Source organism: Mytilus trossulus, chromosome 5 (genome assembly GCF_036588685.1).
Source record: "Mytilus trossulus isolate FHL-02 chromosome 5, PNRI_Mtr1.1.1.hap1, whole genome shotgun sequence".
In the NCBI taxonomy this organism is placed as follows: Eukaryota; Metazoa; Mollusca; class Bivalvia; order Mytilida; family Mytilidae; genus Mytilus; species Mytilus trossulus.
In genome coordinates this window covers 85,470,909-85,488,585 of record NC_086377.1, presented here as the reverse complement: position 1 = coordinate 85,488,585, position 17,677 = coordinate 85,470,909, and the positions used below count along the sequence as shown (strand labels likewise).

The window sequence follows — 17,677 nt, the reverse complement described above, 5'->3', positions numbered from 1 at the left end:
TCCTGTCCGTCGAAATCCATTGTATACTTTGTTAAATTTTAGTTAGAAATAGTATGATTCTCGTGGTCTAGTGGATGTAAACAACACAAGTGACGTCACGCACTTCTTCGGGAAGTTGCTTATTAAATGTCGGCAATTATCGGCAATGTCCGGAGAAGGATTATTTCAAGCTGATACAACCTGTTTTTATAGACATACGATATGTGTTACACTCTTATCTACGAAATTAACGATGTTTACATCCCATTACGATTTATTTTACAAATGATTGTTTGAAGTGGCCGGTGTCCTTTAACTAAAACAACTATTTGTTTTAATTTTTGAAAAAAATGTTTATGTACAATAAACGGCAAAAATTTGTTTTATACAGATCATCAATCAATATGTTAAACTTTTGTGTAGCTCAAGCTACAAAGATATATTTTGTCATGCATCCGATTTCATCTAGATAGTTGCACACGCCCGATGAAGCTAATTTGTTTAGCGAAATATTGCGTGAATATATATAAAATATAACACCTATTTTTTAACACTCATTAGTCACCTTTCAAAGACAAAAGACAATAGACAATATTTTATTGGCTCAAACGCATTTACAATAAATGGTAATGACTATGGCAAGCCGTTCTCGTCAAAACTATGTTTAAACCATTTTTCGAAAAATTTACACACTGAGAATTTAAAAAAAACACACTGAGATTAAAAAACTTAAAAACACACACTGAGAATTAAAAATTACACACTGAGATTTCATAAAGACGCACTGAGATTACAAAAAATGAAAAACACACACTGAGAATTAAAAATTACACACTGAGAATTGAAAATTACACACTGAGATTTCAAAAAGACACACTGAGATGAAATAAACTGAAAAACACACACTGAGAATTGAAAATTACACAATGAGATTTGTGCGCACATTTTATGCGCACAGATCTAATTAGCATAGTTATTCTGATTCTATTACAAGCTTAAACAACTAGGGGACAGAACTCGCTTTTCATCTGTAGCCTGGGTTCCTGACTCAAATTGACATTGCGATGTGAAGCTCAGAATAGGCCGGGATCCCAGACTATTTTTATTTGGCGCCATGGAATCCGCAAGGAAACTTGTCACAGAACTCGTGGATAACGAAGCGATGATGACCCGGCTTGCCAATCAGTTACAAAACAGATCTAACCGTACGAGTCCTGTCACTAGTCTGGCCAATTTTGCATTCCACAGTGGGAGTTGGAAGGCAAAGGGAGGGAAATCCCCTAGAAGCAAATCCTTCAAGATGAGGTACTTTTCTTGATTATGATATAAAATATAATTCTAAGCTAAATGATCAGTTATGTCCGTATACTCTACGAGGTACATGTACCTATTTGGATTGGACGGTGTGTTTATGGGCGATGCAGGGCGTGACGTCCATACTGCTACGTCGTCCATAGGATGTATCGTCCATACATTGAAAGATGCATCGACCATAGCCTTAGCTGCGGAACCGTAGCTCTTAGGTCCTTATGTTATTTTTTGACTATTTGCGGACCATAGAAATAGGAAAAATCCGTAGCTCTATGGTCCGCAAATAGTCAAAAAATAACATAAGGACCTAAGAGCTACGGTTCCGCAGCTACCATAGCCTATGACAAAATCGTCCATACTTTGTGAAGTCCATCGGGTTTTTTTTTCGGAAATAAATTAATGGTAAATATAACTTGTAAATGTATAGTTCGAGATTACTCTGACGTCCAACGGCTGTTTTGCCAGACAAACTGGGGCCGTGGGACGTCCGCGCTCGTCCCATATCAAAAAGTGGATATTTGCCCATCCAAAATAGATGCGCTGCTTCGTCGCTTCTGGTGTCAACTAACGGCCTTGGAATTATATAAAATACTTGGAAAATACCAAAGCTTGAGTGTGGGAATTCATGTACTCAGACACATTCTTACCTTTTTAATGCAAAAATTCAATGGGAACCAAATTTTTTTCAACTTAAATTTGCATGGGACATTGACTGTTTTATTAAGGACCATTCAATGTTTATCTGAGAGATGGGCCTGTGCAAAAATTCAATGGGAACCAAATTTTTTTCAACTTAAATTTGCATGGGACATTGACTGTTTTATTAAGGACCATTCAATATGTTTATCTGAGAGATGGGCCTGTGCAAAAATTCAATGGGAACCAAATTTTTTTCAACTTAAATTTGCATGGGACATTGACTGTTTTATTAAGGACCATTCAATGTTTATCTGAGAGATGGGCCTGTGATCATGAGGAAGGGCAAATACATTCAATTTATTGCTGTACACAAATGTATATATTTGGCAGGGCAAAATCATTATTTACTAAGAATAGTGTTGGGGCAGGAACTTTTTCTGTTAATGATAATCATATGCTGTTAATGGGGGACTCAACCTCATTTTTGTCTCGCCTGTGACGAAAGTCACAGAAAGTGAGACATAGGTATTACTATCCGGCGGCAGCTGCGTAAACTATTTGTATATAGATAAAGCTTTATATTTCAGAAGGTTGAAGACCTGTATGCATCATACTTTGTATGCAGATACCTTATGTTACGAAGTTTCTGTCTGTCATATGTTCAATGTCCTTGACCTCATTTTCATGGTTCAGCGACTGCTTGAAAAAATTTTATAGTATTTTTGTTTTGTAAATTTCTCACTTTTGAGTAATGGGATACATGTAACTATAATTGGTATATTGGTTCCTTGCAATGTAAACATGTCCTTCAGACAGGGTTCACCTGACCTCAGCCTCATTTCATGGATCAGTGATTAAGGTTAAAGTTACATGATTAGGTCTGTTTCTCAGATACTACAACCAGTAGGTCCGCTATTATGTGGTGTATGGAATGATTGTAAGGGATAAATGTCAGTCTGGCAGGTGTCATTTGTCCTTGACCTCATTTTCATCGTTCAATGGTTAAAGGTAAGTTTTTGAGTTTTGGTTTGTTTTTCTAATACTATAAGCAATAGGTCAACTATGTTTGGTGTATGGAATAATTGTAAGGTGTACATGTCTGTTTGGCAGGGTTCTTCTGACCTTGACCTCATTTTCATGGTTCATTGATCAGTGTTAAGTTTTCCTGTTTGTCTGCTTCTTCGATACAATATGCAATAAGGTCAAGTATATTTGATGCATGGATTGATTGTAAGGTGAACATGTATGTCTGCCTTGGTTTATATGACCTTGACCTCATTTCCATGGATCATTGATAATATAAAGTGTATGTGATACTTGTAACCAATCATGGTTAGTAAAACTTGCGAGACATTTCAGCGTGTACACTCTTGTTATTCATCATGTCCATTTGGGACAATAACTATTTCAGCAATTTTTTGTAACAATATTTGTTTCTTATCAAATAAGGCTTAAATTCCATTTGTATTTAACTTAAATTATCATATCTGATGTAAAGTAAGCACAATGATTTGTATTGAGTATGTAACAATCTTAAGATTAAAAAAAAATGACAATTTCTAACATTGACAATCATGATTTACTGAAAACAATTATATAATTTGCCTTTTTTCAACACGGTAGATCTCCAAACTAATTAGAATTTGGCATTTTGTAAGAACAGTATAGACATGACATAATGGCCCAATTTTATGAATAATCTTGGGTCATTTTAAAAAAGATATACATGTAGAATCTCTCGAAGTTGACTATTGGTATCTCAATTTATTCCCAACTGAAGATTCTTATTTTTTTCTAAAGCATAAACTTTGACACTGATAAATTTACATGAAAAACAGATTTAACAATTTTGTAAGAACAGTATACAAGGTAGATACCTGTCAAGTTTTATGACAATCCCAGATGATTTGAAACAGTTAAAGGAAGTTTTTAAAGTCAAGTACATGAATTTAATCCCAACTGAAAAAACTATTTTTTTTCACATATATTGATTATAAAGTTTATAACATTTGAGAGCAAAAAATCTTAATAAAAATAAAATTTGCCATTTTTAAGAACAGTACCTAATGAAATAGCTTTAAAGTGTTATGAAATTGAAGAAAATCCCACTTGATTTGAAAAAGTAATGGTCATTTTCTGTCGTAATTAAATGTATGGCAAGCCGTTCTCATCAAAACTATGTTTAAGCCAATATTCCAAATTTTTTTAGACAGACTAAATAAACTGGAAAACACACACTGAGAATTGATAATCACACTTAGATGTGAGTATTATTAGAACTTTAATATTTTTAAATTAAAAGCTACAAATAACGTTTCATGGGAGCAAATTGCAAATCAACTGACACACATGGCCACATACTGGGGAAAAATCTGTCCGTATTTTATTTCAGATCCTAAAATTAAGAAAGGAAAAATTATTCTTATAGAGATCAGCAATATTACAGAGCCATCAGAATTAGGTTGAGGAAAAAATGAAAAGAAACTTTCTTTATTGGCAATACATTTTTGTAAGTAATGGTAATCCACCTCATGCTTATGAATTAGGAGGGTTTGATTTTAAACATATTTTGATTTTGATAAATTTAAATAAAATATTCATCGATCAAGACCTGTTTATTTCCTCTTTAGGGTTAATGCCCTGGTGTTCAAATTTCTGGCGTTGTTTGGATATGTTTTTAGAGATGGCAGTTATACATTTATATCTAAAAAAGGTTAGTGTTAACCTGGAATGTGATTTTTTTAACTTAAAAGTTCAAATTATCAAAATGCCTGAAAATTTAAAGAACTAATTAATTTTATACCTGAATAAAAATGCAATATTTGTGGATTAAGTAGTCCTGTAATGTTGTCTTTTGTGCCAAAGATGTAGTAAGGGGACTATTTTATCATAGCTGGAATGAAGAATATACAAGTGACATTTCATTTACAGTAAGAAGTCAAAAGGTGTGTTCATGAAGGAGGTGGTTCTTCTGGCAGGGCCTAATTCAAGCCTACCAAAACAAAGCAGAAAAGAAAAACTCCACCAAAATGGCCATGTTATGGCAGCTATGATATTTGAAAAAGACTGGGAAGAGGAGGAAGTGATGGCATCATTCTACTCAGCCTTCAGTTTCCTTCCACAAACAGTAAAGTGAGTATACATCATGTACATGTAGAAAGTCTCCCATTACTGGACCTTGTTATTAAGCTATGTTTATAAAGTCACTGAGTTAGATATAGTTGTCATGAGGTCCATTTTGTCGGGGTTGATACCAAAAGAATCATTATCACCATTTACTATAAATAGAAACTTATTTCGATTCCATAATACATATGTATATATATATAGGATATGAACCAAACTTTCACAGGAGATACATGTATGTCCCTAGATACATAAAAGTTGAATGCACATAATATTGATAATAAAAACATGAATTATTATTTAGATATACTTATACAAATCATTGAAAATAAACTAAATTTGATCCATGTACATTGAAGGACACAATTATGGCAAGCCGTTCTCGTCAAAACTATGTTTTACCCATTTTTTGAAAAATTTACACACTGAGATTAAAAAACTTAAAAACACACACTGAGATATTAAAATAACGTACTGAGAAATTAAAATTACTCACTGAAAATTTAAATTACACACTGAGATTTCAAAAATACACACTGAGAATTGAAAATTACCCACTGAGATTTGTGCGCATAAAATGTGCGCAAAAATCTCAGTGTGTAATTTTCAATTCTCAGTGTGTGTTTTTCAGTTTATTTCATCTCAGTGTGTAATTTTAAATTCTCAGTGTGTAATTTTTAATTCTCAGTACGTAATTTTAATTTCTCAGTGTGTGTTTTTAAGTTTTTTTAATAAGTTTTTTAATCTCAGTGTGTTTTTTTTTAAATCTCAGTGTGTAAATTTCTCGAAAAATGGCTTAAACATAGTTTTGATGAGAACAGCGTGCTATAGACAATCATCATGAATCCTATTGCGAAATTGGATACAGTTGTTAATACTGGAAATATGTTTTACAGAAACTTAGAAGTTCCACTGTAGAGATTAGTCTTTATCTGTCCCTTGAGCAAAGGGCCAGGGGACAGCACTAGTCAGTCTAGTCGGCCTGGAGTCAGAATTATGTGTCTGGGTAGGCCAAGGGTGACATGTCTTCCTGCAAACTGTTACCTTATGGGCTAGCATGTTAAAGATCCGGCTTGTACAAAGCAGGGTCAGTATCACTAGAAAAACCAAATAGCTAGAACGCCGCCAAAAAAGTCTAGAAATAGACTAAACATCTAAAAACTAGTCATTTACCACTTTATTCATATTATTAGCTTTCATACTCTAATTTTTGCCCTTTCCATAATTTTTAGCCTATACGTTCAGCACTTTAGAACTTTTTTGTTATCCCTCTCATAATCTCAGATAATAGTGACCCTTTAGCAATGTTTAGTAATCAGAGATGGGTCCGATTACTTTCAATGTAATTGATTAAATTACAATTACTTTGTCATTTGTACGATTAAATTAAATTAATGATTACATCATTTCTGAAAGTATCTGATTAAATTAATGATTACATTGGCAAAGAAATCATGATTACATCTGATTACAATGAATTTAAAAACAAAACATTTTGAATGATGTGGATGAATAAACGTTTAATATAACTATAGCATTTTTGAGAACGTATTTTATTTGGTTCAATTATAAAATAATAACTTCAAATTAAACGTCATCTATTTAAATAAACACCAAATTTCACTACATATATATACATTACACTTTATCACCAATGTTTTCTAAATTATTTTGAATTAAATTCAATTAAGATATATCATAATCAAGAGTTTTTTTGTTTGTCTTCTGACCTCTTTCATAATTTATATGTATTCCAAGTTGCAGTTTATGGAAGTTTAAATATGGATGAAATAAAGTTACGTTTGTACCAGTTAAAACTATGTTAAATTTTAATAGAAATGTTTAATCAAATTGTAAACAATATGTTTTAAAGTACTAAAAACCATTGCATTTTACACATCCAGTCCAAATACAAAAAAAAGTTTAAACAACATATTTGTCCAACTTTTAATTTAGTTTGTGCTAATTAGATAAATTTTCATGTCTGATTTATCTTTTATCATATATATTTCCCTACAGCTATACTCAATTGGTAATTGCAATAAAAACAAACCTTAATTAGTCTCCTACCTGTCAATTCAAAGTTGAAAAAAATCACAAATATTAACAAAAGATTATAATTCAGGGTTAAAGAAAAGTATTACTTGAATATATAACAGTTATAATCAAATATTAATATGAAGATCATTATAAAACGATGACTATACATGTATGTACAATATCTTTTACCAAGATAAAAGGTATATAATTGTATTATATGTCTCTGCTTAGGCTAATGATGACTTTTCAATACTGTAACAGTTTATTTTTTACTGAAGTAGACAAGCTTAAAGTAACCAAACCATTTTAGTATGTTAAAAATTTATCAAATATGAACAAAGAGGTTCATTTAATGACCAAAAACACAATTTTAGATTTTTTTCATTGTAATCAGAATGTAATCAAAAAGTAATCATGATTACAGGGTAATTTGAAAAGTAATTGATTAAATTATATTACATGTAATCAGATTTTTGGCTGATTAATGATTACACTGATTACTTGAAAAATTGTAATCAATTACAGCTGATTAACGATTACAATTACAATTACCCCAAGTCTGTTAGTAATTTACTTTTAATTATTAAGAGCTTGTGAACGTTGTTCTAATGTTACATTAGTATTACAATGTTTTTTTATGAATGTGTATTCATTTTACTGATTTTAAATTAAAAACAGGATTTTGAAATTTATTAGTATAAAATTTTGTACATAAACGACAATGCATCATAAAGCCTTCCTCTAAAGGCTGATTGGTATTAAAAAAAACTTTTGGTAATTTGACTAATTTCTATACTATCAGAATAATGTAATAAAAGACAACCAAGCTTAAAAGAAAATTGATTGCAACAGAGAAATATGTTTCATCAACATAAACCCAGGAGATAAACATTTCGGGAATCGTGGTTTATTTTGAATTTAGTCCTAAAAGACTAATATTGACTTTTAACCTTCAATATATCATTACTTCAATACTAAAACATGCAAATGTAATGTTTTTGATCAGGTAGGGGCGGGTTTTTATAGTAATGTCTTCTTAAAATTTCAATTGACCAGTATTTACCGCTGACATGGTCAATAGTATTGACTGTTTTTTTGGCCAACCATGAGAGGAATATTTCTATTGATTTTGAGGTGACAGAAGGTCAGGTCATGGTCATGACTTTATAAATATTAAATTAACCAAGTTCTAACATTGCACTCACAAAAAGGTTTTAATATGAGGTTAGCTGATCAGAGGTGTCAACTTGTACTTCACTTGAGGATTTGCGATCCCTCTTAGATTTTCTAAAAGTTAAGCCAATAATGAAGCTTTTAAATGACTTAATAAATGCATATCATAAAAAAAAATCCATATGATATTTATCCTTTGCACAGGGATATTAAAGACAATAACAGAAATAATCATATAATTTATAAATTTCAGACTTGAAATCATGTTACCTTGCGGTAATTCCTTGGTTAAGCCCCATATTAGTGGAGGGAATATGGATGGCCAGATTATACACCAGATTTTCTGTAGGAAGACTATTTATTTACAACCGTCGAAGCAACTTCTTGAGGTAAGTTTACTTAATTCATTTGTTCATGTACCTCAGCTGAGGTCAAGATAAGGATAGGGTCTTTTGGGTACTTCACTCCTCTTTTCCATTCAATTGGGTTCTGCAGTTTTATTTTTAGCTCACCTGACCCATCTTCTAGAGAACCACTGAATGGGTTCAAACCATTTAATTTAACAAGGTCCAGGTCAGATGAACCATGCCAGGCAGACAGGTACAGCATGTACCTGTCTGCCTGACATGTATTCTTTTGATCTAATACTATATGCCTTAGGTCAACTATATTTGGTGTATGGAAATATTTTATGATCTTTATGTCAGTAGCGCAGGTTTCTTTTGACCATGACCTCATTTTCACGGTGTATTGCACAGTGTTAAGTTTTTGTGTTTTGGTCTATTTTTCTTAAACTATAAGTAATAGGTCAGCTATATATGTTGTATAGAAGCATTGTTCGCTGTACATGTCTGCCTGGTATGGTTCATCTGACCTTGACCTCATTTTCAAGGTTCATTGGTTTTTGTTTAGTTATCTTGGTTAATGTTAAGTTTATGAGACAGTTGTAATAAATTAAAGCTTTATACTTAGGACAGAGATGGGGTCGATTACTTTAAAATTTAATCGATTGAATTACAATTACTTTGCTAATAAAATGTAATCGATTACATTACAATTACACCCTATTTCATATGTAATCAATTACATTAGATTACTTTTCTTTATTGTTATCATGATTACTTTAGATTACTTATGATTACATTGTATATTGCTATATCAAAGTTTTTTCATAACTTTTTATCCGCTTATTTTGGTGATTTTTTTTAAAAGCCTTAATTTATTCATCTTTTAAAAGAATTTATAGACAAGACAGTTACAGTTACAGTGTAACATGTGTAAGGCCAGAATTTTTTAATTTGTTGGTTTACGGATCCGCCGACCCGATTTTGCCGATTTTCAGAATAAAAATAAAATTGACTTTCATGCTTTTTTATTCCCGCCGACCTTAACAAATGCATTATCCCTGAAAAATAATTAAACAATCTTTTTTTTATGAAATGAAATGCTTTAATCACTAACAAAATTGATAACACTTTCTGTAGTGAAAAAATAAAACTTCCAGTTTACGTTTCTAACAATTGACAAATAAATTATAAATGACCTTGAAATGTCGTTTGCGCAAATAATTTTGCGAAACGAAACCTGTGTTTAAAACCAACTACACAATGAGTTCGTTTCCCGTATTTGTAATCAGTCCGTAAGATGCATCATCTGATAGAAATAGACTTGTCCAAATGTACACAGGTGGAAGACATCAAGTTAAAGTACTGAATATTAGATAATCATTTTGAATTTTTTTGTTTTATAGATAATAAAAAAATATCGTCTATTTGGACATGTTGGATAAAAAAACGGGAATGCATGACAACAGATTAACCCGATATTCTCGTTTTTCCAGTGGACGAGTCTATTTCGTTTTTGACACGTGTGTTGAAACTTATTTTCGTACGACGTTTTTACATTTTTTTCTTAATCAGTTTTCGTGCTTGAAGATCATACTTCAACAAGTTTTCTGGAGTTGATAAAGAGCTACGCGAATCTGTTTTTCTTGTTTGTGAAATGACAATTTAATTTCGTCTTTTCCGTGCATCCCCCCTTTTTGTACGGAAAATTATTAGAATGTCATGCGATGTTTATGACAGCTGAGCAATACAAAATAGCATAACAAACATATTGTCAGAAAGGTGAAATATATATTTATTTGCATATTTTTCTGTCTTGAAAGATATTTTTTTTTTTTTTTTTCCCGACCTACCGACCCGACTTTTTCATGGGGAAAATCCGTAAACCAACAAATTAAAAAACCCTGGCCTAATTTGATAAAATAGCTATAGACAAGTGTCCTTTCTCTATGTAAAAGATGTAACTTTATTTTTAACTACAAATTGTTACCAACTTAATTACTTACTAATTAACAAAAAAAAACTGAAAATAAGGAAAAATGAATTAAGTATAGTTTTATTGTCTGTTGGGACATAATTGACACATCCATTAATGTTTTTACAGGTGTTAATCACTACTTCAATTTTTCAAACAAACAATGGGGGGGCTTGGGTATTTAAATTTTATTGTCTTAATAACGATATAAATAAAGTTAAAAGTGGTTGATTGTCATTATTTGTTTGAAAATTTTTAATACTTGATCTAATTGAAATTAATATAATTATTGTCAGGTGAAAACACAAAACAGTTTTGTAACTTAGGAAAGATTATACATTTCTCTTTATATTAAGCAACAGTTTATTGTATTGATGAAACTTCTGACGTCACCTATTGTTTACTTTGCATATTGTTTGCAATATTTATGCCATATGTATACACTGTACATGTACAAAATATACTTGTTTATACTGGTGAGCTTAAGGCTATTAAAGTTAATAAAGAAGAAAAATAAGAAAGCACATAATATACACGAATATATGGAAAATAAAATTCATTCAATTTTGTCAATAAATGAAACCTGGTTTTAACTTCCATTTTGAATTAAGTGGACTTATATATTCATGCCGACCATCAAAGTCAAATAGGAACTAAATGTTTTCTGCATTTGAATTTCAATGTATTTATGTAAAAATATTGGGTAAACTAATATGAAATTGGAGTTAATATCAAAAGTTTTCAATCAAGGAAAACAAATGCTTTCAAGGCATATTCTTGTATCATAAGAGCTCAATTTCACAAAGAAATATTGGACAGTAAATTTCTTTTTGTAAACTGTTAAAACAAAATAAAACACTTGGTTATACAAATTTGTTATATAGATGATCACATTAAACAAGGTCCCATCATTGTGATTACTAGTTTCATGATTTTTCATTCAAGCTTTACATTTTCTTATTTTCATCTTGTCTATCAAAAACTATTTTCATATTTATACAAGATTTGTAATCATCAAGTAATCTTATGAATGTAATCTTAAAGTAATTTAAAAGTAATCATGATTACACCTGTTTTTTGCCATGTAATCGATTACATTACGATTACTTGTAATCAGAAATGACATGATTACTGATTACATAGGATTACACTGCAAAATGTAATCAATTACAGCTGATTACGATTACTGATTACGATTACCCCATGCCTGACTTAGGACTATCAACATAATATCAATGATTAGTATAGAAGGCGAGACATTTCAGCATGTGCACTCTTGTTGGTTATTATCTTGAATAATATTATAGATAGAGATAAAATGTAGACAGCAATAATGTTCAGCAAAGTAAAATTTACAAATAAGTCAACACGACCAAAATGGTCATTTGACCCCTTTAGGAGTTATTGCCCTTTATAGTCAATTTTAAACCATTTTTTGTAAATCTTAGTTATCTTTTATAAAAATCTTCTCCTCTGGTTATTATCTTGAATATGATTATAGATAGATTTAAACTGTAAACAGCAATAATATTCAGCAAAGTAAGATCCACAAATAAGTCAACATGACCATAAAAGTGAGTTGACCCCTTTAAGGAGTTTTTGCCCTTTATAGTCAATTTTTATACGACCCCAAACATTTTTTGGGATTGTATATTGGTATGATGTTGTCTGCGTCGTCGTCGTCTGAAGACACATTGATTTCCAGATAATAACTTTAGTTTAAGTGAATAGATTTTCATGACATTTTTTCAGAAGATTCAATACCCCAAAAGGAAGGTTGGGATTGATTTTGGGGATGTAGGTCCCAACCGATTAGGAATTAGGGGCCGAAAAGGGGCCCAAAACTAGCATTTTTCTAGGTGTAGGAGAATAACTTGTAGAAGTATTTCAATTGCTCTAAAATCATACAGCAATGTTTAAAACCACAAGTAGACGGTTTGGATTCATTTTAGGGGTTATGGAGCCAAAGTTTAGGAATTAAGGGCCAAAAAGGGGTCAAAACAAGCTTTTTTCTAGTTTCAAGACAATAACTTATGTTTAATTGTATGGATCTCTCTGAAATTGTGCCACAGTGTACCATATAACAAAGGGGAGGCTGGGATTAAGTTTTGGGTTAATTGCCCAAAATATGTAGGAATTAGGGGCCAAAAAGAAGCATGTTTCTAGTTTCCAAACAATCATGAAAATAACTTGCGTTAAAGTGTATGGATCTCTCTGAAATTGTACTACAAGGTTCAAAACTGCAATGGAAAGCATGGGATTGAGTTTAAGGGTTATTGCTCCAAGGGTGGTTCAAAAAGTTTTTTGGGGGGGATTTTTTGTTTACCATTTTTTGAATGGCTTCCTTTTTTTTCAAAGAAGTTTCAAGAAGAAATATTCAATTGCACAGTATTGTGCACAAGATTTGTTAGATCTTTGACCACATTAATTTTGTGACAAAAACCTTTATTATGTCAAAATTTTGATCACAATCCAAATTCAGACAGAATCAAGCTTGAATATTATGACCAAATTTGCCCCAACTATTCAGGGTTCAACCACTGGGGTCGTATAAAGCTGGGCCCTGCGGAGCACCTGGTTAATAATTTTGTAAATTTTAACAAAATTTTTTCCTCTGTAACTAATGGGCCAAGCTCATTATCAATTGAGATAATTGTAAGAAGCAAGAATGTTCAGTAAAGTAAGATCTACAAACACATGATCACCATCACCAAAACACAATTTTACATGAATCCATCTGTGTCTTTTGTTTAATATGCACATAGTTTTTTTGAACTAGCTGTCAGATAACTGAGAGTACTCTCAGATCTGTTAATTGTGTCTTTTTGTGTCGGGATGTATAACTATAAGTACCCGGCCACGTTCACTTATATTTTTGTCCATCTGATGAGTTAAGCCTTTTTCAACTGTTTTTTATTGTTCGTTCTTCTGTTGTACTGTTATACCACTGTCCCAGGTTAGGGGGAGGGTTGGGATCCCGCTAACATGTTTAACCCCGCCACATTATTTATGTATGTGCCTGTCCAAAGTCAGGAGCCTGTAATTAAGTGGTTGTCGTTTGTTTATGTGTTACATGTACATATTTGTTTTTCGTTCATTTTTTTACATAAATAAGGACATTAGTTTTCTCGTTTGAATTGTTTTACAATGTCTTATTGGGGCCTTTTATATCTGACTATGCGGTATGGGCTTTGCTCATTGTTGAAGGTCATACGGTGACCTACAGTTGTTAATGTTTGTGTCATTTTGGTCTTTTGTGGATAGTTGTCTCATTGGCAATCATACCATATCTTCTTTTTAACCGGATTTTTGTGACAAAAATGTCGGTTATTGATTTGGGGATGTGCGGCGGGCGGGCGGCAATCAAATGTTGTCCGTGCATTAACTCATGAACTGTTCAACCAAAGCTTTTAAAATTTTAATATGTTGTTACTGACAACTAAATGAAGGTCAACTATTTTTTAAATCTTCTCCTGTGAAACTACTAGGTCAAATACTAACAAACCTTTACTGAATGTTCCTCTGGGTTTGAGTTTATAAATTGTATCAGGTGATTGGATCCATCAACAAACATGGCCCCGGTTGCTAAAATAGAACATGGGGTCAAATCCAGTTTTTGGGTTATATCTCGAAAAATAAAGTTCTTAGACCGCATTCATTCTGTGTCAGAAACCTATGTTGTGTCAACTATTTAATCACAATCAAAATTCAGAACTGTATCAAGCTTAAATGTTGTGTCTATACTTGTCTCAACTGGTCAGGGTTCGACCTCTGTGGTCGTATAAAGCTGCGCCCTGCAGAGTATCTGGTTCTGTCTTTCTTAGTTTTTTTGGCAGAAACTGACAAATAGAAACATAAAATGGCATTTTCAAACATGTATTAAATTGTACTTTAAACATAAATTATATAATCAATCACTTGCTCTTAAGAAGGGTGCAGGTTGGGTATCTGTGAGCACTAAATCACCTTATTCTAGTTTTTATTACATTTCTTTTAGGAAGATGATACATGTACTGTAGAAAAAGAGACATTGGATCTTCCAGATTTGCATCCACCAAAAAAACGTCAAGATACATGTTCAAAGGAACAAAAGACAATGGATCTTCCAGATTTGCATCCTCCAAAAAAACGTCAAGATACATGTTCAAAGGAACAAAAGACAATGGATCTTCCAGATTTGCATCCTCCAAAAAAACATCTCAAGTAAATAATTAATTTGCTTTTTTTTTTCTTTAGTTAGGTCATGTAAGCTGGTGTCATTACATTGTGTCTGCTGTCCTTTTATTCACATTGTTATCTTTTCAAGAATCATTTGACCGTATTTAACAAACCTGTTGTAAAAGGTATGGTAAGGCCAAAAAAAAAAAGTTTCAATTCATTCTAATAAGTGGTTATGGAGGAGTTGCAGATTCAAAGTGAAACATATTGTACCAGACGAAAGAACAGAAGGATGGACTTCCCCATCACTATATATACCTCTGCTTTTAAAAGGGGGGTATAATAATGACAAATGCTATAATGTCACAAGCTATCATCTATAAGGTTTCCATAAGCTATCGTCTATAGGGTAGACATTTTACCAACCAAGGGTCGCAGTTATTCATTCAATTCTTTTTGTGTAATATGATCCAGAAATCAGTGAAAAATGTTATACCACGAATATAATGATTTCACAGTATTGTTGAAGCCTTCATAGCAAATAAAGAACAAAAAATCTAAACACTGTTCCTATACTTGACTCATGTACTGTATACTATGTGCAATGTTTTTATGTGTTTATTCATGTATATCTCTGAAATTTTTAAATATAAAACTGATATAATTAGATTTTTTTTAATTTAGGCCAAACTATGAAGGAACTGAGAGCATGTCATTTAAGGATAGCAGACCTAATATAAGTGACAGAACAGATGCATGTAATATTACACAACTTGATGATCTTTACATGAAAATGGTGTATGTATTCTTAATATTAACAGTCTTTCTGTATTGCTTTTTCATTTCATTTCCAATTTCAAAAAAGTCATTAACAGATGGATATTATCTGGGTGATTTCTTGTAATTTATGAAATTCCTTCTTGTGAAAAATGTTTCAAACAATCTTTAGCAAAAATACACATAATAAAACAATGCACCAGATAATACAGCACAAATCTCATTGTGTAATTTTAAGTTCCATCTTTATGGCAAGCCGTTCTCGTCAAAACTATGTTTAAACCCTTTTTTCGACAAAAATACACACTGAGATTTAAAAACCCAAAATAACACACTGAGAAATCGAAATTACACACTGAGATTTAAAAAAATAAAAAACACACACTGAGAATTCAAAATTACACACTGAGATTTTAAAAAGACACACTGAGATGAAATAAATTGAAAAACACACACTGAAAATTGTTAATTACACACTGAGATTTCAAAAATACACACTGAGATTAATATGCAAATTTCTAATGAATATTCATGAGATGAATAATTCAACAGATTAATATCTTGATCTCAAGAACTCTTGTCATTATAATGAAATGCGATTCCTTCAACCAACATTCGTATTAAATTTCAAGACTTAACATCGCTCATATTCATAAGTTTGTTGCCTATAATTCAATGTAATTCAGATCATTACTACTACCAGTAATTAAACATGGGTCCCTTTTCAAAAGTCTTCCAACAGTTTCCTTGATTTTGCTAGTTCATCTTTTATATTTTTGTTACGTTTATATGCTATAATAGACACTTGGGTAAAAATTTCACTGCATTCTTTTTGCAGATTGTTCCAATGTTTTCTTATAATTTTAATAAAGTTTTTCACCATTTGGTTGTATTTTGTAATAAGAGTAAGTGGGTATTTTTCTTGTTCTTGTATTTCTAAAGTTTTTTTTATTAATAATTTGGAACCAAATCGAAGGACTAACGAGTTCTGTCCCCTTGTTGTTTTAAGCTTGTAATAGATTCAGATTAAGTATGCTAATTAGATATGTGCGCATAAAAAGCTCAAATATGAAAATCTCAGTGTGTAATTTTAAATTCTCAGTGTGTAATTTTAAATTCTCAGTGTGTAATTTCAAATTCTCAGTGTGTGTTTTCAGTTTATTTATTCTCAGTGTCTCTTTTTGAAATCTCAGTGTGTAATTTTCAATTCTCAGTGTATAATATTCAATTCTCAGTGTGCATTTTTCATTTTTGTAATCTCAGTGCGTCTTTATGAAATCTCAGTGTGTAATTTTTAATTCTCAGTGTGTAATTTTCAATTCTCTGTGTGTAATTTTCAATTCTCAGTGTGTAATTTTAAATTCTCAGTGTGTAATTTCAAATTCTCAGTGTGTGTTTTCAGTTTATTTATTCTCAGTGTCTCTTTTTGAAATCTCAGTGTGTAATTTTCAATTCTCAGTGTATAATATTCAATTCTCAGTGTGCATTTTTCATTTTTGTAATCTCAGTGCGTCTTTATGAAATCTCAGTGTGTAATTTTTAATTCTCAGTGTGTAATTTTCAATTCTCAGTGTGTAATTTCAATTCTCAGTGTGTAATTTTCAATTCTCAGTGTGCGTATTGAAGTTTTAAATCTCAGTGTGCTTTTTTGTAATTCTCAGTGTGTAAATTTTTCGAAAAATGGTTTAAACATAGTTTTGACGAGAACGGCTTGCCATACCTCTGCACTGGTATTTCACATAATGGAGGTGTGCAGATCCACATGATTTTCATGAAATATTGTCAAAATGACAGGTAGTTTGGACGTAGTCAATTTTTTGTACTAACTGCATAAAGAGAACATGGTTTGTCCGGCTTACTCCAACAGTTTTCAAGCTGGAACTTTTGTATTATGTAGAGTATTAGAACATTTACAAACGTCATGCATATTGTTCGATTCTGTTTTTAAAAAATTTCACAAATGTCAGGATGGTGAACTTTGTCACTATATGCCTTTGTCATTACACAACCACAGAGGTGTAAATATGCATTACTGATAATTGTTCATTTGAAAAATCGAATTCATCATGTGACATTTGAATATTAAAGTTACCTCTTTTTAATTTTGAAAAACTTGAGTTGTGAAGCTAAGAAGGAACAACATCACCGGTATATG

At 31.6% G+C, this 17,677-nt stretch overlaps 1 protein-coding gene across 1 annotated transcript; it reads left to right on the top strand.

Annotated features, from left to right (window-relative positions):
- The first annotated feature begins 619 nt into the window (after nt 1–619).
- On the top strand, nt 620–17,546 carry LOC134719230 (uncharacterized). Its single transcript, XM_063582237.1, has 5 exons — nt 620–1,284; nt 4,861–5,061; nt 8,522–8,657; nt 14,585–14,790; nt 15,430–17,546. Exons 1-5 carry the CDS (start codon nt 1,094–1,096, stop codon nt 15,647–15,649), a joined length of 954 nt encoding a protein of 317 aa, XP_063438307.1. The 5' UTR covers nt 620–1,093; the 3' UTR covers nt 15,650–17,546.
- Nucleotides 17,547–17,677: the final 131 nt, after the last annotated feature.

Excerpts from the sequence above, each read along its gene's own strand:
- LOC134719230 (XM_063582237.1), top strand. The coding sequence starts at position 1,094 with ATGGAATCCGCAAGGAAACTTGTCACAGAACTCGTGGATAACGAAGCG. Across the intron at positions 1,285-4,860 it reads AGCAAATCCTTCAAGATGAG|TAAGAAGTCAAAAGGTGTGT; the intron begins GTACTTTTCTTG and ends TTTCATTTACAG. Across the intron at positions 8,658-14,584 it reads CGTCGAAGCAACTTCTTGAG|GAAGATGATACATGTACTGT; the intron begins GTAAGTTTACTT and ends CATTTCTTTTAG.